The sequence below is a fragment of the Gekko japonicus genome, unplaced genomic scaffold (assembly GCF_001447785.1).
Source record: "Gekko japonicus isolate JY-2015 unplaced genomic scaffold, Gekko_japonicus_V1.1 scaffold583, whole genome shotgun sequence".
In the NCBI taxonomy this organism is placed as follows: Eukaryota; Metazoa; Chordata; class Lepidosauria; order Squamata; family Gekkonidae; genus Gekko; species Gekko japonicus.
This window is the reverse complement of record NW_015170909.1, coordinates 760961-781862: the sequence shown is the minus strand read 5'-3', so window position 1 is coordinate 781862 and position 20902 is coordinate 760961. Positions and strand designations below refer to the sequence as shown.

General features: G+C 50.2%; 1 protein-coding gene across 1 annotated transcript in view; it reads left to right on the top strand.

Annotated features, from left to right (window-relative positions):
• Window positions 1-1105: 1105 nt before the first annotated feature.
• EPHA5 (EPH receptor A5) overlaps window positions 1106-20902 on the top strand; it is a 274966-nt gene continuing 255169 nt past the window's right edge. The window contains exons 1-2 of the mRNA XM_015418676.1: window positions 1106-1181; window positions 1293-1357. Coding sequence (XP_015274162.1) covers window positions 1106-1181; window positions 1293-1357 — 141 coding nt within the window. The remainder of the gene's footprint in view (window positions 1182-1292; window positions 1358-20902) is intronic.

The window sequence follows — 20902 nt, the reverse complement described above, 5'->3', positions numbered from 1 at the left end:
CCCAGCCGCTTCACTCTTTCTGGGGTTACTTGTACTTGCCCTCTGCTCTTCCTCAGTAGCATATTGGACACCTTCCGACCTGAGGGGCTCATCTTCTGGCGTCATATCTTTTAGCCTTTTGTTACTGTCCATGGGGTTTTCTTGGCAAAGATACTGGAGTGGGTTGCCATTTCCTTCTCCAGGGGATCACTCTTGGTCTGAGTTCTCTGCTGTGGCCTGTCCGTCTTGGGTGGCCCTTCACGGCATAGCCCACAGCTTCATTGAACTGCTCAAGCCCCCTCGCCACGACAAGGCAGTGATCCATGAGGGGGTAACTGGAATTGCAAGCACTTTAATACTATGTTTAATTTTAACACTGTGTTTATATTATTGTATTATTATCTATCAGGAATTGTATTAATGTAACGAATCGTGTTTTATGTATTATGAGAACTTTTATTCTGTTGTAAGCCGCCCTGAGCCAGCCTGGGCCGGAAGGGCGGGATAAAAATCAATAAAATAACACAAATAAAATTGCTAGATGGTTATAGTGTTGTAACCAATTGCCACAATCTACTAATTCCTCTGAATTCCCAACTTTCATTTTTCCTAAAAAAGGAAGGAGCTAGTAGACTGTGGCAATGTCGTGTGCCTATGAAGTGCCATCAAGCCTCAGCCGACTCACAGTGGCCCCAGCGAGGGGCTTTCCGGGCAAGGGAGGAGCAGAGGGGGTTGGCCAATGGCCTCCCTCCGCCCTCCGCCCAGGGTCTCTTCCTCGGTGGTCTCCCTTCCAAGTATTGACCCTACGTAGCTCCCGAGGTCTGATGAGGTTGGGCCGTACCAATCCGCCTTCTCTCCCTGTGGCAATATTGTTACAACACGTGAGCTGTAAGCGATCTAGCAATTGCTGACTCAAAAGAGAGGCTGGAAGAGCCCTTGGCGGAGATGGAATGGCTGTGGGGTGGGGGCTGGGGGGCTGAGGCAGGGAGAGTGCGAGGGGAAATTACCTCACACAAAGCTGAATCAGATCCCCCCCCCCCCGCCCCGCCAATACTGAATGAGACCCTGGGTGCCAGACTGGCTCTCCAGGGTCTCTTTCACACCACCTCCTGCTTGGCCCTTTTAAATGGCGATTGAACCTGGTGCCTTTACTGGCATCCGCCTATCAGCTCCTGTGCTTCTCCTTGTCGTTGGAGAGATTGGTTTGGCGCTGGCTAGTGGGGTCTTTCTCCCAGTGGCAACTGAGTTCCCTGAGCTCCCCCCCCCGGTTTTATCTGCATAAATTAAGATCTTATTTCTCAACTTTCTTTCAGTGAACTTACTGGACTCGCGATCAGTCATGGGAGATCTTGGGTGGATCGCCTACCCGAAGAATGGGGTGAGTTTCTTATTGTGTGCTTGATGTGCTAATAGGTATGTTAGGGCCAGGACTTGTGTTCTCAGAGCCGTATGAGGGACATGTAGTTATAGCAAGGTGTGACAGGGTAGGAGGGACTGGAACCCCCCTGAGTTTACTTGGACATTGATTTCAGTAATGCATTGCTCTAGAATTCTTGCTCCCAGGGAGGCCACTCAACTTCTGAGTGGTGGGAATTCCAGGGGTAGCAGGCGTGTGGTCTCCTTTGAGTAAAAGCGCACTCCGCTTATTAGGGGCTTGTGGTGCCTTTGGATTATTTGCTTCAGTCGGGGAACAAAGGCTGATTTCCCACAAGCTGCTGCTGCTCCGCGCTCATTTCTCCCTTTGCCCCGATCGTGCCGCATTTTGCTCCGCAGTTTCGCCCGATTTCCCCGGTGTCTACTCAGTTCTCAAAAAACAGGATTGAGTAGACGCGGGGGGAATCGGGAAAAGCTGTGGAGCAAAATGCAGCTGCGTAGAACATGGTGTGAAAGTGACATGTACCATCGGGGCAAAGGGAGGAACGAGCGCGGAGCAGCAGCTTGTGGGAAATCAGCCAAAGACTCCTAAAAGCAGCCTTCACCTTCCGGACCTTAGCCCAGGTCCCAGTTAATGGCATTTCTCCTGGCATTTCTTGAGTTTATGCCATCCTACTGCTCCCTCCCCTCAGCTGGAGTGGCATCTGGAGGAAGTCATCTCCTGGCCATTAGGCCCCATGGATGAACCATCAGTGGATCACCCAGGACTAACAGCATGGGTTTATTTACGTACCCAGAGTACTTGTAACTCATCTTTTCCTTAAAGATCTAAAGAACGTAAGAGCCCTGTTGGATCAGACCAGTGGTCCATCTAGTCCAGCATCCATTCTCACACAGCGGCTGACCTCTGGAGGGTGAAGAACAGGGCACGGAGGCCGAGGCCTTCCCCTGATGTTGCTTCCTGGCACTGGGAGTCAGAGGCAGACTGCCTCTGAATGTGGTGGTTTCCTTTAGTCACCATGGCTAGTAGCCACTGATAGACCTCTCCTCCATGAACCTATCTAATCCCCTTTTAAAGCCATCTGTAAGAACATAAACTCCCGGAAGACATCAGGGCCCTGCGGGACCTCGCACAGTTCTGCAGGGCCTGTAAAACGAAGCTCTTCCACCAGGCCTTCGATTAGAAGCTGCCACTGACTACTGACTACATATTGATAACATCTGAACAGTTAACATCTGAACTGTTAAGGCCCTCTTTGTTAACCTGAATATCAACAGCCAGCGTAATTCAACCCTGTGGGACGCCACTGCCATCAGCATTTTATCTTTTTATATGTATTGATGATTGCCATTTGTTGCATACTACGTTACTGCATTGTTTCAGTGCATCTGTGTTTTAACATATTTTAACCTACTGTAAGCCGCCCGGAGCCTGCTACGCAAGGAGGGCGGGATATAAATAGAATAAAACAAACAAACAAATAAATAACATAAGACTAGTAAATACTAGTGAGCGTCATTCACTTGAAAGGTTCATTTGGTGCGCATGGAAAGATGGCTGACACTAGACGAGAAAACTGGGTCTTGTCAGTGTGCAATTCTGTGATCCCCTGATTGTGGGGTCAAGAGAAAAGTGTACCTATGGAAGGTCCTTAACATCTGCCCCTGTCTTCAATTTTTCATATGCCATTAGAGAATCCATGTACCTATGGGAACTAAAATAATGATAATGATTCCTGGTACACTGGTACACTAGGAAACCTTTCTAAGAGGTGCATATTGGAGAATTTTTTCATTTAATCCCAACATTGTGGGATCCCTGGAATAGCTCACTTTGAGACCCCTCCACTTCCCTTAATTTCCCCAAGGTTTTGGTGAGGAGAAGCTAGGACAGGTAGACGTGGGGGAGGGGGGAGAGGCAGAGCGCTGGAAGATCTGAGGGTTGGGAACAGAATCTGGTTTCCATTAGGGGAGGGACGGACCGCAGTGCAGAATCCGATAGAAGAGGAGCTGGAGGACAAAGAGGTTTAGGGCAGGTTAATCTCATGTGTGCTTTGTTGAGGTCCTTGGAAGATGAGTGGGTTACACAAATGTTGTTTGTACTATTGCTACGAATACTAGATGTTCTTCTTTGATCCTGAGTAAATTGTTACTTTGCACAACCTATTTTATTTTTAGATGCCCTTTAAGCTGGGGAGGCTTTGGTTTCTTCCAGTTAACCGTCATATTTGCAGGGATCACTTAATAACGTGGAGCTTCAATATTAACTTTTAGCATGGCTAAAGCTTTCCCCTTGAATTGTGTTGAAGACCTAACTCCGTGTTTTCTGAGCTTGCCATCTGGTTATCATTTAACTGTGTTACTCTGCTTTTGATGGACTGCTGATTAAATCAGGAGGATGTCCTACTCAGGGCTGTGGCTGAATTTGAAGGGGTTCTGCCTTCACTCCCTGTTGTAATGGAAGCTGCCTTGAGGCACTGCAGGCGGTGGAGCAACGTGCATCCCTCAGGCGGCGGCTTTAAGGGCCTTTATTCTCTCCTATCAGGACTCTCAAGAATGCTTCTAGTGACTTGATGGCACTTGAGATGGATCCCTTGAGAGGGGCACTTTGAGAATGTCAGCATCTCCCCCCCCCCACCAAGCACAGGCCTGTTATGTTGAGCTCTAGCTCTGAAGACACAGATCCCTTGGGAAGTTTTGTGTAATTTTCATAGAAACTAAAAAGAGCTGCTCAAAACCAGGCAGTGGGGGATGGGGTTAAGTAACACTCCTTCCGATTTACTTCAGCGGCATTGTGCAATGGATTCTGACTTAGTAAGTATGCAGTGACTACCTCAAGTAGTTAGAGTCCAGTGGCACCTTTAAGTTTTATTCAAGGTATGTGCTTTTGTGTGCATGCATGAAGTCTTTTTAAATGCCATCTCCAAGCCCCGCTACCGGTACCAGTGTAGACACTGATGCAAACCACGCAAACCTCTCAAAGCCACCTGGGAAGTTCGTCGGAGGTTCGTGGGGGCAGGATTCACAAACCACGAACCAGGCCTGGTTCATCACAAATTTAGGTTTGTTAGCTGGTTCGTGTCCATCCCTATTTAAGAATCTCCTGGTGGAGCAATCTCCTTCGAAGGTACTGGGTGATTTCTCACGAGAGCTGCCTCGCACCTCGACACAAACGTGTCAATTTCACACCCGAAGCTCCGGGGCTGCATTTGACTCGGGGCTTCGCCCAATTTCCTCCGCAGTTTCATGATCCTCAAAAACCAGGATCACGAAACTGCGGAGGAAATCGGGCGAAGAAACGTGTCGAGGCAAACGGCTGTGCTGCGAGGCAGCTCTCGTGAGAAATCACCCACTGTGTCTTATAAACTGAACCCCTTGACACCTTTGGGAAATTATGGCAAATGGCAACTTTTAATTATTTTTTTAAAACTCCCGTATAACAATGCTGAGAAAATCAGGTCCAAAAGCCATATACAAGGGTTGAAGGCTGCTAACAGCAGTGGCTGTGAATACCTGGGAGAATAAGATTATAGGAAGGGTTGAATGTTTTAAAGTCTGGATTCTCAGTTTCACCACTGGAAACTGCTGGAGAAAGAGGCATGCATTTCCCTTCCAAGGAGTGTCATTGCTCTTCAACTTTTTGGCAAAGCTCATGAATACCAAACTAGGTTGCAAAGGGCTCAGTCAAGTGGCCTCCTTTCTCTCTTGTCTTTTTTCTTTGATGAGTGAAGTTGATAAGTGGCCAATTGGACACTCGGAATTGACTTCTGAGCATTCAGGAGCCATGAGCATTTCCCTCTTGCCTGTGGATTCTTAAAACAATTAAGTCCATCATCCTGTTTCTCTGGGACTTGCACTGTAAGTGTATTTTAAATTATGAGAAATATTGAATCTCAAATATTGGTTTGTGTGTCAAGCTGGCCTTGCTTTTGTTTTGCTCTGCTTAATATCATCTGTCTCTTTCCTTTTCAAGATCTGATTCTTGGCTCTGGTTATGGATTTGGAAGGGAGAGCGATTATATTAAAATAAGACCAGAGAAGCAGCCGCTTCCTTCCCCTCGGCCTGCTGCTGCTGCTTCTAGGAGATGCTTTGAGGAAAGCCTCAGAATACCAAGGGGTTCCCCTCTTGAGCAAGAGCTGCCCAGAACACAGCTCTTCCCATCAGTATCTGGCCCGGCTCACGCTTCTTACTGCCCTTGGAATGTCTTCCGTTGCCGTACTGTACTGATTGCAAGAGACTGTTTGCCCTCCACTAGTAAATGGATAACTGCTTGGTTTGAGGTTTTATTATACTATTGTTTTAAAAGTGGACAGTGTATGATTTTGGTGATACCAACTGTAAAGTACTTAGTTGAGAACTGGGCACGCCAACTCATAATGTTGACTGGGGTGGGGGTGGAGCATCCGTGCATGCATTTATTGACCTATACCTTAGACCTAGACCTAGACCCCACTTGTATCCCCACATTTGGGCCTCAAAGTGACTTTAGAGCACTGTTCTCCCTTCCTCCGTTTTCTCGCAACAACAACCCTGTGAGGTAGGTCAGGCTGAGAGTTTGTGGTGAAGAGTAATTTCCTGAGCTCAGAGGCGCAAGGAGAGGGGAAGCCCATCTCTTTTCTCACTGTCCTGTCTAGCGTGAGCTGCAGCTGAGGCAAACGCTTTCCAGGTGTGAGTCAACGCACAGCCAGTGAAGAGAGCTGAAATTGTCTTTATTTAACTTCACATGCATTCAGTAGATCATTTACTCACAATCGAGCTGATAGCTGGATAGAGCGTTACATCTTTCTGATCTAGGTCAATCCTATGGCCATGGTGAGAAAAGAGATGGGCTTCCCCTCTCCTTGCGGTAAGGGTTGATGGACAAAGAAACGGAAAAGAACAATAAAACGCCTTTCTTTGCGCCTCTGAGCTCAGGAAATTACTCTTAATGAACCAGTCAGAGGGAAGCTTCTGGGACCCCTAACTGTGGACTCCAATTCCCAGGTGCAACTACTCTTAAAGGTACATTAACGCTGGCTGGGGGGAGCACAGGTCCTAGTCCTCCACTCTATCCACTGCGCCCCACTAGCTCGGCCCTGCTAGCATCCCAGCATTCCAGATCTTTCCTTCCATTGGGTGACCAGGCTTGTTGCCCTTACGGTGGATGGTGGGTGGCCCCCAGTCTCAATTGCGCTGCACCCTCCAGTTGTTGCCCCTCTTCCTGGAGCTCCTTCCTGGCATCATGCCCCCCTCCCCCCGGGTCTCCAGCCGAATTGTTGAATCAGCTTCCTCTCCCTCGTTTTCAGAGCAGACTTAGGCCTCGTGAAGGAGCGCCCTGGGCTCTGATCTGCATGCCTTTGTTTTGGCTTACGAGCCTTTGGGCCAAGCAAGTGTTACTGACCTCACTTCTGGTATCTGACAACCGGCCCTGGGAATCTTGTTGATCGCTGCGGTGCGCCTGGTCTTGAATCTAGCCAACCTCCCTTTCTAACTTAAAATCTGAGGACCCCTGCATGTCTGCCCCTAGAGGTGGGTGTTCATTCAGTTCCCATGGAGTGTTCGTCAAGATTGCTGGGTTCAGCATCATCCCACATGAAATGTGCCAAGAACAGGGACATCACTCCTTTGTAGCTGCACTTCGGAAGTGTGCTTGTGTGCTTCTGGCAAGCTGGTCCACAATATTCTCTAAATTGAGGCGTCCCTGATAAGCTTCAGAGGAATTATGTGGCTTCAGAAGCAGGCTGAAAACTAGTGGTCAAGTTTTGCCTCTATGTGCTTCATGGGGTGCGGTCAGATGGCGTGCTGGGAGCGGTTTAAATTGCTCTGGCCCTGATGTGTGTGTTTTTTTTAACCTGGAGAATCACGATCACACTCACCACCTTGCTCCAGATCGCTGCACAGCCACATCGCTCCCCGCCGTCCACACACGGGAGCGTGCATCGTTGTTGTTTCTCTCTCTCTCTCAGTTTGGGCATGTGCACAGGCAGCCATCTGTAGAACTAAAATTTTCGCACGTGCGCAGAGCAGCAATTTCTACTTCAACACTTCCCTTTAAACTTTAAAGGAACACTTCCCTTTAAATGTTTACCCCAAAAATAGCCTCCGTGAGATCCCAAACTCTTCTAAAGGCTAAAACTAGGCACCATTTAAACATTTTTTTAAAAAAAATTAAATTTAAAAACATTGTTTTTAATAACGCGGTGGCAGAGCTCCACCTATGCGCATACCGCCAACGCTTTAAAGAAATGGTGGGTGAAAAGCGGAAGCCTCGGGCAGCTTTCGAGCGGGGAGGGGGTTTAAACCAGAAGTGGCTTGACACTGCAGGAGCGATCAGATGTCAGAAAAGTTTGGCTGGAACCGGAGAATCAGGAAAACACCACTTGGGGACCTGATATCAAAATACTCCAGGTTAAAGTGGTGTTGAGCTGGAAAGTGACAGCTGGGGACGGGAGGCAGATGTTGACCGTGTGCTCGTGCAGATAAAATCTGTTTCTGAGGTGGGTCGAAAGTGGACTGAACGGCCCGTCTGAATGCACCCTTAGAAAACGATGACAGTCACGTGCCATTCACAAGCGGGTGGTGTGGTGAAAAGTGCCACCAAATTGCAGCCGACATAATACATATATAATACATTGCCAAACAAAATTGTGATCCACCCTGTCACGTGAACGTAGAGAATCCTATTCTAGCAGTTTTCAACATAACTATTAAATCTAGTTATACAGTTAGCAGCTCTATTTTTTGTATTGCTCTTGACCATCTATACATCTAATTCCGAACATGGCCCCTCCGTGCGGATATCTAAATCAGCACACCGGGGGCACTTGGGGGGCAGGTAGGTTTTCCTGCACATTTGGGGCAATCCCCGTATGTGCAGAAAAATCTGAAAACTTGGAAAAAATATGCAGGGGATATTTAAATCCCCCCCAAAAGTAAAAGAGTGTTCCCTGCGCAGGTGCAGGGAACACTCTGAGAACGGCTTCCCCACCGCCGGCAGGAAGGGAGAGGGAGAGGGGGCGGGAGAAGGCTTGGCTGGCCGGCGTCTGTAAGCCACTCAGGCCGGCCAGGCCTCGCCGCCACTGGTGGGGGGGAGGGAGGGAGGAAGAAAGTTCGGCAGGCCAGCCAGGCCTCACCGCCACTGCTAGGGGAGGGGGGAGGGAGAAAGCTTGGTGGGCTGAGTTCAGGCCTCACCGCCGGTGCTGGGGGTGGAAGAGGGAGAAGGCTTGGAGGGGTGCAGGCCTCACTGTGGGTGCCAGGGACGGGAGGAGAGGGGAGAAGGCTCACCTGCGGCTGCTTCCTTCTCCTCCCATGGAACCTCTCCCCCCCCCGCGAGTATCACGGGTCCCCCTTCTTGTAGATTATCTAATCTTTGGCTGTGGTCACACGGGCCAGTTGAAGTGAAGGGGTAGTGAGGCTATTCCCTCTTTGACACACAGTTGCACGATCACACCTCTCTTTGTAGGTGTGGTCGCAGCCTGTCACTGGTTATGTTCAGACTGGCAGTTTGGTCCAATATAGGCACATTTTACAAACGGATTAAACGGGCAGCCACATCTGCCAGGCGTTCCCCAGGTCGACTCACCCCGTCAGACAATGACTTGGAGCCGGGTTAAAAAGCCACCACCTCCGACGTGGTGTTTTTGTTTCCATTCATTGCGCATGGCCGGATGTCTGAACATGGGGGAGCGGGCGCAGAACGGATTTGGCAGTGTGAACCTGCAGATCTGTTCTGCCGCTATGGAGGTGGTTTTTTAAAAGACTTGCCTATGTGTGCATGCGTGTGAATGCACACTATGCACACACATGGTATTTGGATTTTTTTTGCCATTCGCTCTGTGGCTGTGGTGCCACAATAATTTGGAGGCTTTACCATGGTATGTTTCTGTGGGTAACCCACAGCAGGGTGTGCTGTGTGGCTGATATATCCCACTACACTTTAACCCGGTTCAATTAGAGGCGGCACCATATCGCGCCAAGCCGCCAGTGTGACCACAGCCATTCTGTGATCAGATGCAACTGTGACTGAGTCGGGTTTTTTGGGGGGGGGCATTTGTTTCCCATGCACATAAACAAGGTCACATACTTCTGCACGGAGGGCCCCCTATGGAGCATGCGATGATGTGTATCCTGCGAAGGAGGGAAGAGACCAGCACCGAGCCCGGATGGCCTGATCAGACCATCCTGACAGCTTGATTTGTTTCCCATGCACATAAACAAGGACACATACCTCTGCACGGAGGGCCCCCTATGGAGCATGCGATGATGTGTATCCTGCGAAGGAGGGAAGAGACCAGCACCGAGCCCAGATGGCCTGATCAGACCATCCTGACAGCTTGAGAGCGCGCTTGAGCGATCAGACGGGGGAAAGTAAATGGAACCCGTTTCCTACCAGACTTTCCCCCGTATCTTTGAACTCCGCTCCTGCGGCAGAGCAGCATGGGCTGCCGACAACAGCGGGACACGTCCTAGATGTTTGCTGTCTGATCGCTCCCTTTAGCTCCATCAGGCATCCGCACCTCTGTCGGATCTAAAGGTGTGTGTGATCGCAGCCTTTGTGCATCACTGGCTGCGGTCACATGGAACATTAGCCACGCAAGAGAGTCGGAAGACAGGCGGAGTTTCCGGGCGCGATCTCACTGGCACATCTGGGAAGCGTAGCGCTTCCGTGGCACAACCGAGGCTTCCCACCGAAAACACGCAGCAAAAAACTAGTACCTCGGAGGTACTAGTTTCCGGAAACTGTAGGGCAAGGGCGGGTGTCTGATTGCGTTTCCGGTAGCATCCGGCGACCGCCCATGTCCCCTTGCAAAAAAGGTTCCCCCCCCCAAGTTTCCGTGGTTGCGCACACGCACCCAACGGAGCATGCGCATTTGTCGTGTACACAAAAAAAGAAAACCAGTTTGCCGCACCGTGCACTTCTTCGTTGCGCGCAGGCATGTCCTGTGATCGGCACCTCTCCCTACCCACGGAACCTCCACGGTACCTCCTCAGAACCTCCACAGGAGGTCTGATCGCTTAACCGCGCGTTAGTTTGCCCTGGGGCAAACAGCCACGCTTCCCCCCCACAGTTTCCTGCCCATGTGACCGGAGCCACTATTACTCTGGTAAGTGGTTAATAGGTTGCTTAGGTTCTTAGGCCCCGAAGGAAAAGGGAAGAGGTTGGTCCTGGTGATAAGTTGTTTGGGTAATCAGGGCGGTCCTTCCTGGGGCATGTGCCCAAGAAGTTAAGATGCCCAGGAATCAATAGATGGAATTGGCAAGACTCTTGTCGTTTTCTCTGTTATCAGAAGGAAGAGGCTGTGAGTATGCTTGTTCTATTTAGCCAGAGGAAGGCTGAAGGGAGTTGTCGTTGTCATTTCCTTAATTGAGAGGTGTGTTAACACAGCAAGGGCACAAAGAGCCCTTGTCGCGCACATAAAAATGTGTGTTCATAGTGCTTGTTCAGTGTTCTTTTGTTTGAATCTGTTCTCAGTGCATGAGTTTCATGGAAAAAACTGGTTGCTCGCCACATCCTGATGATTTGCAATGATTGTGGTGATTTGCTGGGCTTTTTATGTCCAGTCTGCTTAGCAGATCATTTCTGTTTTCTTAAGGCAAATTACTGCATTCCGTTTCTAGAGTTCTGCCCCTTAATGAGGGGTTAATTTCCCCTTACTCCTCCTTCCGGTCCTGGGTCCCTTTTAAATAATTTGTTTCACACACACACACACACACACACACACACCCCTGCAAGAGCCTGAGGTGCCCTCTGTGCCTTGGTGTTACCTGCCACCTCCCCTCCATCGCTGGCTACTCCAAACGTCCTGTTGCATTTGGCAGGAAGCATTTTTTGTTGCTCCTCTGAGCATCAGCTGCATGTCACAGCTCACTGCATGGCTCCGCGTTCTCCGGGGTGTGTGTGTGTGTGCTTCTTTACAAGGCTTGGAAAGGAAATACACATATGCCAAGAAGGCGGGAATTATTCTGGGCTTCGTTTGGTGCTGTGGGTGCTGAAGAGCCGGCTAGTTACCTTTACCCCTTCCAAGGCTGGGATAGGGTGGGCCAGCCTCCAAGTGGTGCTTGGGAGTCTCCGGCTGTTACAGTTGATCTCCTCTGGAGAGATCGGCTGCTTTGGAGGGGGGACCCTGTGGCTCCACCCCCCAAATCTCAAGGTGTTTCCGGCTGGGGAGTGAGAGGGGCCCTGGGGCAAGCCCAGTTGATGGGCCCCTGCAGGGCTACAGGCCAGTGCCGCAGTGGCCAGAGAGAGGAGGGCGTGAGCTTACCTGTTGGCTCCATCATCAGCCCAAGGGGAGGCTACAGTCGAGAAATCCAGAAGGAGACTGAGATGGGGAAGGGCTGCCATGAAGGAGCGAGAAGAAGGCCTCGAGGGCCAGGCTGCTCTGCTGGCGACCACGATCAAGATGATTCGTACCAGAGTATTCCCCGTGACTCCGTAGGGGGGTAGAAGTTGGACAATGAAGAAAGCTGACAGGGAAGAAAGTGGATCCCTTTGAAACGTGGTATTTGAGGGGAGTTTTGCGGATCCCGTGGATCACCCAAAAGAGAAACAAGCGGGTTTTTGATCAAGTAAAGCCTGAACTCTCCCTAGAAGTGCAGATGACGAAACTGAGGCTATCGTACTTTGGTCACCTTACGAGAAGACAAAGAGAAGACTGGAAAAGACACTCACGCGAGGAAAAGTTGGAGGAAAAGTTGCAGGAAAAGAGGAAGACCCGACCTGAGATGGATGGACTCCGTCAAAGAAGCCAGAGAGGCCCTCTGTGTGCAAACCGGAGCAAGGCTGTCAATGACAGGATGTTTTGGAGGACGTTCATCCATAGAGTTGCCGTAAATTGGAAGTGGCTTGATGGCACGCACGCATTGCTCCTTCCTGTAAACGGGCAGCAGTGTGGTGGGAAAGCAGGTCTGCCAGCTCTGGGTTGGGAAATTTCTGGAGATTGGAGAGTGGATCCCAGGGGCTTGGGGCGGGGAGAGATCTCAGTGGGGTATCGTGCCGTGGCGTCCTCCCACTGAAGCTGCATTTTCTCCGGAGGATCGGGTCCCTGTTGGCTGGAGATAAGTTGTCATTTCGAGAGATCTCTAGGCCCTACCTGGAGGTTGGCAACCCTAGGGAAAGGCAACCCATGAACGGATGCCACTTCCCTTTGCTGAGGAAGGGTCTGAGCGGAGTGGCCTCTCAGGCTCTGACAGCGTTGCTGGAGCTGGGTTCTGTTCGCTCCTGCCCACCACTGGCCCTCTGGTGTAACAGCCCACCAGGAAGTGTCCTTGAAAGTGTAAATGGCCAGTCCGCCCTTGCCACTTCCCGCCTCCCAAAAGCAGTTGCCTCCAGCCACGGATGAAAGAACTGTAGCCAGTGGGAAATGCCTGTGGCATTTCTGTCTGTTGCTCAGATGAGCCTGTGTTTTGCCTTCGGCCAGACTGCAGCCCTTTGAAAGCCAAACAGAACTAAACTGTAGCTTGATTGGTCTGCTGCAGGGATCATTTCCTGCAGGAACGTACAGGAGCAGAGCTCTGGCAGTAAGGAGCCCAGGGGGCGGGCACATGCAACAAGCCCCACCCCCTGCTCCCAGCAGCCCTCAGCCAGGCCACAGGAGCAAGAAGCAGCCAGGTAAGTTGCAGAGCCCTCCCCTAACCCGCCTTCAGGTACAAGCTCTCTCTCCTCTGTGAGGGCAGATCTGCGTGCCCCCCCCCAATAGCTAGCAATCCAAAACAGTCCAGTGGCACCTTTAAGACCAAGTTTTATTCAGGTACAAGCTCTCCCTCCTCTGTGAGGGCAGATCTGTGCATTCCCCCTCCCATAGCTAGCAATCCAAAACAGTCCAGTGACACCTTTAAGACCAAGTTTTATTCAGGTACAAGCTCTCCCTCCTCTGTGAGGGCAGATCTGTGCATTCCCCCTCCCATAGCTAGCAATCCAAAACAGTCCAGGTGGCCCCTTTAAGACCAAGTTTTATTCAGGTACAAGCCCCCCCTCCTCTGTGAGGGCAAATCTGCATGCCCCCCCCCCCAATCGCTAGCAATCCAAAACAGTCCAGTGGAGCCTGAGCGGTGGGTGTTGCCTTCTGACACACTTCCGGTGATGTCAGGGGGTGTGGTGTATGCAAATGAGTTATGCTAATGAGTTGTGCTAATGAGCTCCTGCACCTCTCTTTCTATGAAATGACCCCTGGTCTGGTATATGGGCTGGCATGTGTGTGTGTGTGTCTTCCCTGTAGCCCTTGGGCACCATCCACTGATCTTTGCAGGAGTAGCATCAGGACTATACAATTGCAAAGGGGGTGTGTGTCATTGGCCCGGTTTTAATAAATGGGGCCCCCGCCCAGGTTTTTTACACTCAGCAGAGTGGTGAAATTGATTGGATCTGTGCAGGGAGCTTCTGGTCTGGTCAGTCTTCACATTTTAATGCCCTGCGTGAGTTAAGATGGAGACCCCCAATAAATTGGCAGAGTGTTGAAACCGCTGTGGAAACGCATTCTGTGCTTTCCTTTTGGCTCATTCTATATTGCTCTTAATAGACAATATTCCGCAGGTTCCTCCAGGTTTTGAACAGGCTGGTTCTTCTGGGAGGCGTTTTATAGGCTAAATGTGTGAAGCAGGCTGGGATTGCCTTCCCACCTCCACCTTGCAAACGCACTCAGTTATTAAATACTGGGGGAAATACATAATCTTCATTTGAACGAATCTATAAATTCGGTTCTGCTGCCATTAGAATATTCTGTCTGTAGAGCACTCAAGGCAACTATAGTGATTTAAGCAAACAATAGAAGTAGGAAGCCAAAAAAATGCCTGGGGGGGGGGTTAGGGTAAACCTAAGAAGCAGCATCCGGGAACAGTGAGGAGAGGCAGGCACTGGGATTCTCCTACTTTCCTACTTTCCATGCTCCCCAAGCGGCAGTTTTCCCTGTGTAAGGCGAAGGGAATCGGAAACGAATGGGCCTCCCAAGCGCAGAGCTTCCAGAACTTTGAGGCCCTGGCAGCAGACAGGAGGGGAATGTAGAGCAAGGTCCCCACTTGCCTGGTGGGGGTGGGGGAGCTCCTACCCTCACCCCCCCCGGCACCCATTTTCACCCTGTTGAGAGGCAATGGGGAGATTTGGGGCTGGAACAGTGTCCTGTAATGTCTTGCTATAATTTCCAGCACATTGTTTGAACTTCAGAATTTGAGTAAATCTTAGCGCATCTTCTGACTGTGGTGATGTGACTTCCAGTTGCACGGCTGGAAATGATGTCATGATGACACCATGGGACACCATTCCGGGGAGTCTCCCCACCCCTCGTCCCTGAACAGTCCCTGCAGGGCATCCAAGTCCTGTTGGCAGAGTGGCTGTTAGTGCTTTATTTAGGAACTCACTTTGTTACATAGAAAGAAGGAGAGAGGTGGCATCTCTCTCTAAATGGCTGGTGGGCAGCGAGGAGAGAAGACTGCGTGAAGGAGCAGGGAACGGCCAGAGAACTGCACTCTGGGGACAAACAAGGAAGTGACTCTTAGCTGAAGGAAGAAGGCGCATCCCTCCCTGGCTAGCTTTCCATATATCATCCCCTGTGGGAGCGTCTTCTCTCCTCCTATGCCACACTCTGTGTATTCTAAGGAGAGCGACGGGGGGGGGGGGCCCTCCGGCCCATCAGGTGTCTTGATCCAGAGCTCCCAAATGCGTTGAAGGATCAACAGATTGCAAGTTCTAAGCGCTGTGCAAAGGCGCTCCGTGCATTGCATGCGGCTCCCACGTAGACTGTGTCACTCAGAAAACTGCCATGTGGATGTCACTGAGGCGAGTCAGACTGTGGCCCCATGGGACTTTTCCAGGAAAGGGCCTTGTGAGCCAGCTGAATTTGGAAAAAAGGCAGTACAGCGTATATTTCTCTTTTATAGTAACCCTCTTTTAAGGTATTTTTATGCCAATAAAGGCTAACTGAACTGAATGGAACGGCAGTACAGGCTGCTGCGGGCGCTTGGGTGTCGAACCTGATTTTTAAAGTGGGATTTCAACAGTTCTCTCTCTCTCCCTCTCCCTCTCTCTCAGTGGTCAAGTCATAGCCCACTTATGCAACCCCTCATATGGTTTTCAAGGCCAGAGACGTTCAGAGGTGGCTTGCCATTGCCTGCCAGTTTGGTGTAGTGGTTAAGTGTGCGGTCTCTAATCTGGGAGAACCGGGTTTGATTCCCCACTCCTCCACTTGCACCTGCTGATGTGACCTTGGGTCAGTCACAAGCTCTGGCACAGCTGTCCTTGAAAAAGAGCAGTTTCTGTCAGAGCTCTCCCAGCCCCACCCACCTCACAGCGTGTCTGTTGTGGGGAGGGGAAGGGAAAGGAGTTTGTCAGCCGCTCTGAGACTCCAAGTGAAGGGCCATGGGGTATAAATCCAATCTCCTCCTCTCCTCCTCCCCCCTCTGCGTAGCAACCCAGGCCTTCCTTGGTGGTCTCCCACTAACTAACCAGGTCCGACCCTGCTTAGCTTCCAAGCTCTGAGGAGGTTGGCTAGCCTTTTATCCATGTCCCTTTGTGCCCAGAGTAGGAGCTCCGATTTCATCACCCTTGACGTGGCCCTGTAAAGTTACTGTTGCTGCCTCTGGTCCAGCCCGCTGTGCCGCACGACTGCAAGAGCACGAGCTGAAAGGCTGCCTGCCCTCCCCAAAGGTGCCACTGGGCGTCCAGAAGGTTTCATGTGGTCAGGGGTCATTTCCTGCAGGAGCGCACAGGAGCGGAGCTCCGGCAGTAAAGAGCCCAGGGGGCGGGCACATGCAACAAGCCCCACCCCCTGCTCCCACCAGCCCTCAGTCAGAGCAAGAAGCAGCCAGGTAACTTGCAGAGCCCCCCCCCCCAGCCCCCCGGGCCAAAACAGTCCAGTGGTACTTTTAAGACCAGGCTTTATTCAGGTACAAGCTCTCCCTCCTCTACAAGGACAGAACTGCACGTTTCCCGCCCCCGCCCCATAGCTAGCAATCGAAAACAGTCCAGTGGAGCCTGAGCGGTGGGTGTTGCCTTCTGACACACTTCCGGTGATGTCAGGGGGTGTGGCATATGCTAATGAGTTGTGCTAATGAGCTCCTGCACCTCTTTTTCTACGAAATGACCCCTGCATGTGGTTTCCAAGGCCCTGCTCATGGTTTCTTTTTTCTTGGCCTTGTCACATAACTGACCATTCAAAGGATTGTTCCATCAAGGGGTTCTAATTGGAAAGACCCTTCTGTGGAGAATTGTTTAAAATTGCTCATTAAACTGACATAAAAATGCAATTAGGGAACTGCTGTGAGTGATGGGGGTCAGTGTGACCTTGAGAAGCCAGAAAGGCCCCTGCTGTCTAAAATTAAACCTCTGCGTCCCTTTAGCCCATGTTAATTGAGCAATTTCCAGAGAAATAAATTTTTTGTAGGGGTGGCTTGACTCACCTCTATTTGGATGTGCTAATGGGGGAATGGTGAGCACATTGTTTATACTGCTGTGGGAATCCCACAGGTTTGCAGAACAATGCAGATGGGGTGGTTCTGCTGGGGCATAAGAACACCTAGGCCACGGTCAGACGTGCCATTTGGTGTGGTGGGGAAGCAAATCTATTTTCTCCGGTGGAAATTGACACAACAACAAACAAACAAACAAATACCTTTTATTGGCATAAAATATTAAACAGTTGCCATTAGGGTAAAACAATCCTATAAAATTTGTGGAAAATAAGTAACTTCTAAAAGCATTACAAAGGTATGTCTATTTATATAAGCTTAGGTTATAGCAAGATAAAATTTTGCCCAACTGCAAAACCTTGAATTAAATTATACAAACTCATTGAACTCAATTAGAATGATCAGGGACATTTTTCCGTTTTATAAGACCATAAAAGAACTTGGCAGTCAATTCAATAATCTCCGAATCTCGAGAAGTAAGGAGGTAGTGTAGCTTGCTTCCGTCCGGTTGGCATGCTACCTTGCTAAGGGGGACTTCCAGAAAATTCGCTCGAATGTCGTTTAGCAAATTACAATGTAAAAGTACATGCTCAACTGTTTCTATTTCTCTCTTATTGCATCCGCAATATCTAATTGCATAAGGGATTTTCTTATATCTCCCCTCAAGAATGGCAGAGGGGAGAACATTGAACCGTGCTAGCATGTAAGCTCTGCACAATTGCGGTGATATCAGGGAGAAAAAATATTGTAGTGGAGCACCAGAGAGTGGATAGGCCCATCTAACTGAGGAGCACCTACCGGAAGCAAGAGCTCTGAGTTCTTGCAGTTCTATATCAATACGTCTCTGTTTAAGCAGAATAAAAACCTCCGGCTCTGTTAAAGTGACAAAATCGTTCAGATTAAAACCAATAGAATTAATTTTCTTTTCAATAGTCGAGAGCCAGGCAGAGGGATGGGAATCTTTCAACATATAGGCAACACAGCATTGCAAGTTCACACATCCTTTGTCGCTGTGGGCTCAGCCCGTCACTGCCCGATCAGATGGCACATTTCCCATGCGCATAAACAAGGAGTCGCACCTCCGCACTGAGAGATCCCTGTGGAGTAGGTGGTTATGCACATACTGCTAAGTGAGGGGGAAAACCGGCACTGAGTTGGGATGGAATGAGCAGACCCTCCCGATGGCATGAGAGTGTGCTTGAAGAACCAGACAGGGGAAGGTCCGTTTGTGGCCCATTGGCAATCATTAGGACCGGACTTTCCCCGGTGTCTTTTAACTCCACTCCCGTGTTGGGGTAGCACAGGGTGCTGACAGCTGTGGGACCTTTCCCAGATGTTGCTGTCTGATCATGCCCTTTAGATCTGTCAGGCATTCGCAGCTGAGTTGGATCTAAAGGGACGTCTGACCACAGCCCTAGAAGAGCTCTGTTGAATCAGAGGAGGATGGTCCCTGCCGCCCACCATCTTGCTTCACACCAGGACGCCAATGAGCAGGCTTGACAGTAAAAGGTCTCCCCAGCACCTGGTGGTTTATTTTATTTATTTAGGATATTTCTGTGCTGCCTCTTCAGAGCCCTGGTCGAAGTGGCTTACAATGAAAGCAACATAATATAAAAATAAGCCATTAAAAATTAGCTGTTAAACATAAGAAGCATAAAAGACTACCCACAAAACAGAAGCAGACCATTTTAAAATAACTGGTAAAATAACCCCCCAAATTAAAGGCCAGGGTAAAAAGATATGTTTTGGTCTGGCACCTGAAAGAAAGTAAAGCAAGCGCCAGGCACACCTTGGGGAGGAAGGTGTTCCAAAGGTGAGGGGCCACCACAGAAAATGCCCTGTCTCTAATCGCCACCTGCCTCATCCCCGAAGGTCTCCACCTGAAGGTCACAGAGAGCAGGGCTTGGGAGGCAGCTCTTAGCTGGTGGGCTGGGAAGAATGGGTGGAGGTGGTCCCTCAGGTGTCCTGGCCCTAAGCCATTTAGGTCCTGAAAGGTAAGAGCCACCACTTTGAATTGTGCCAGGAAACAGATGAGTAACCACGACAGATAGTTCCTCCACGCCTCTGTATATCACACCAATGCTGATATCTCCACCCGTGTGCATATCACACCTAATCCAATCATGCCTGCGATTGCCTGCTATTGTCGGTATCTGAAATCATCTTTATAAAGTTTGTATCTCCGGTACCTTGTGTTACATTTTATGGCACACAGGGCCCAGACCGACAAAATATCATTTATGTCAGAGAACATAAACAAATGGGTTTGACACCTCTGCTTTAAACCAGAAATACCCTGATTAGGACTGTTAGAGTCTTAGTGTGTTTAATCAAGATTTCTTATTTTGACTACAAAAGAACAGACTAGCCTGGGCCATCCAGGACAGAGATATATTTATGCATCTCTCTGGGAAATAGTTTGTAGTTGAATAAGTAAAATGTTTTCACCACTTTTGTTTTTCTTTTTTAACCACCTGGGGACGGAGGGGGATGGAGGCTTTGGGGGTGGTGCCTAGCAAGGATGTGACATCACTTTGTGATGTCATGTCCTGCGATGTCCCTTCCAGGTCGAAGGTCAGGTGATGTTAGGGCTGCCAAGTGGGGGTGGGGGGTGGGTAGACCCCCGCTTTGGAGGCCTGATTTCCGACATCGCAGAATCGGGCCCCGGGGGGGAACCCCACCCCTGCGTGCGCGCCACCAGAAAGTGACGTGAGCACGCCGGGCACGCTGGGGGCCATACAAGAGAAAACTCTATGGTTTTCTCTTGTATGGCCATGGCCCTGCCCCCAGCGTGTTTGCCATCCTCCCGTCATTTCCGGGTGACGTGCGTGTGGTACTTCGCGCGCACGAACTCAGGACACCGGCCGGGAGCCCCCCGCTCCCGGCAAAGATACACTTGGCAACCCTAGGTGATGTCACTTCCTAAGCACCACCCCTTCCGATGATGTCACATTCCACACCAAAACCCACCCCTTCCTGTGATGTCATTTTCAGGCCACTCCCCCAAACCCGCCTCTTCCTCTGAAGTCACCCTGTGCCTCTCGAGCCTCTGACATTTAGTCTATGCGGCTATTAGATGAAACAAGTTTGGCCACCCCTGTTATGAAGCATTTAAAATTGATTCAAGGCTAAGGGACCGACGTGAAGCCGGGAGCGGCCTCAGAGCCTGTTAGCCAGAGTGGGCATCTCTGCTGCTGAGCCCTTGTCCTGGCTTCCTTGTAGGCAGAGCGGGTGCCAGAGGCATGAGCCAAAGAGCTCTCCTCCCTGGAGGGCTGAGTGTCCTGGATGCAACGTGCAGTATTGGCGGGCAAGCAACTCCGCTTCAGCATCTGCTGCCACCCAGAGAGAAGGAGACTGGGGTCTCTGGGGGGAAGGAGGGAGGGGGTGCACAGATAGATTGTGTGTGTGTGTGTGTGTGTGTGCGTGCTTCCCCCCCACACACACACAGTAGATCTGGACTTTTTGTACAGTGAGTGCTGTCTGTGGATATATTTTTATTTAATGTATTTATTTACTTACTTTTGCACCTCGCCTTTCTCCTCAGTGGGGACCCAGAGTAGCTTACGTCGTTCTCCTTTCCTCCCAGTGAGCTTCGTCGAAGGGTGGGGATTCGAACCTGGGTCTCCCAGATCCTAGTGAGACACTCTATCCCCGCCCTGAGCCTGCTTTGTGGGGAGGGCGGGGTATAAATTTGACAATAAATAAATAAATAAATAAAATGACCGCTACACCATGCTTGGCCCCCTGCCTTCTTTCCCCCACCGTCTCTTGGTTCTTTGGTTCTTTCCCCTGCAAGCAAGAGAGATGGGCTGGGGTGGCACGTGCCTGTGGTTGTTGTGAGGGTAACATGAAGGAGAAGAGATGGAGGCCAGCTGCTTTGGTCCTCCCCTGGGGAGAAAAGTGTGGGCAGGAAGGTATAAACAAAGTAAAGAAATATTTTAGAACTTTTAGAACCTCCTCTGAGGTTGCACAGCTAATGAATGAATTTTATAGTTCCAACAACTAAGCAGGACGCACTTTTGCCAAACAGGTATCTAAGTAATGTATATAAAGCATTATATAATCGATTTTAAATTGGCACATTTAAAGCGGTCCACCTTGGTGCTTGCTCAGACCTCCTAAATCCTCCTGTTTTCTGCTCCCTGCAGAGACCCGTCCTGTCCCCCCCCCGTC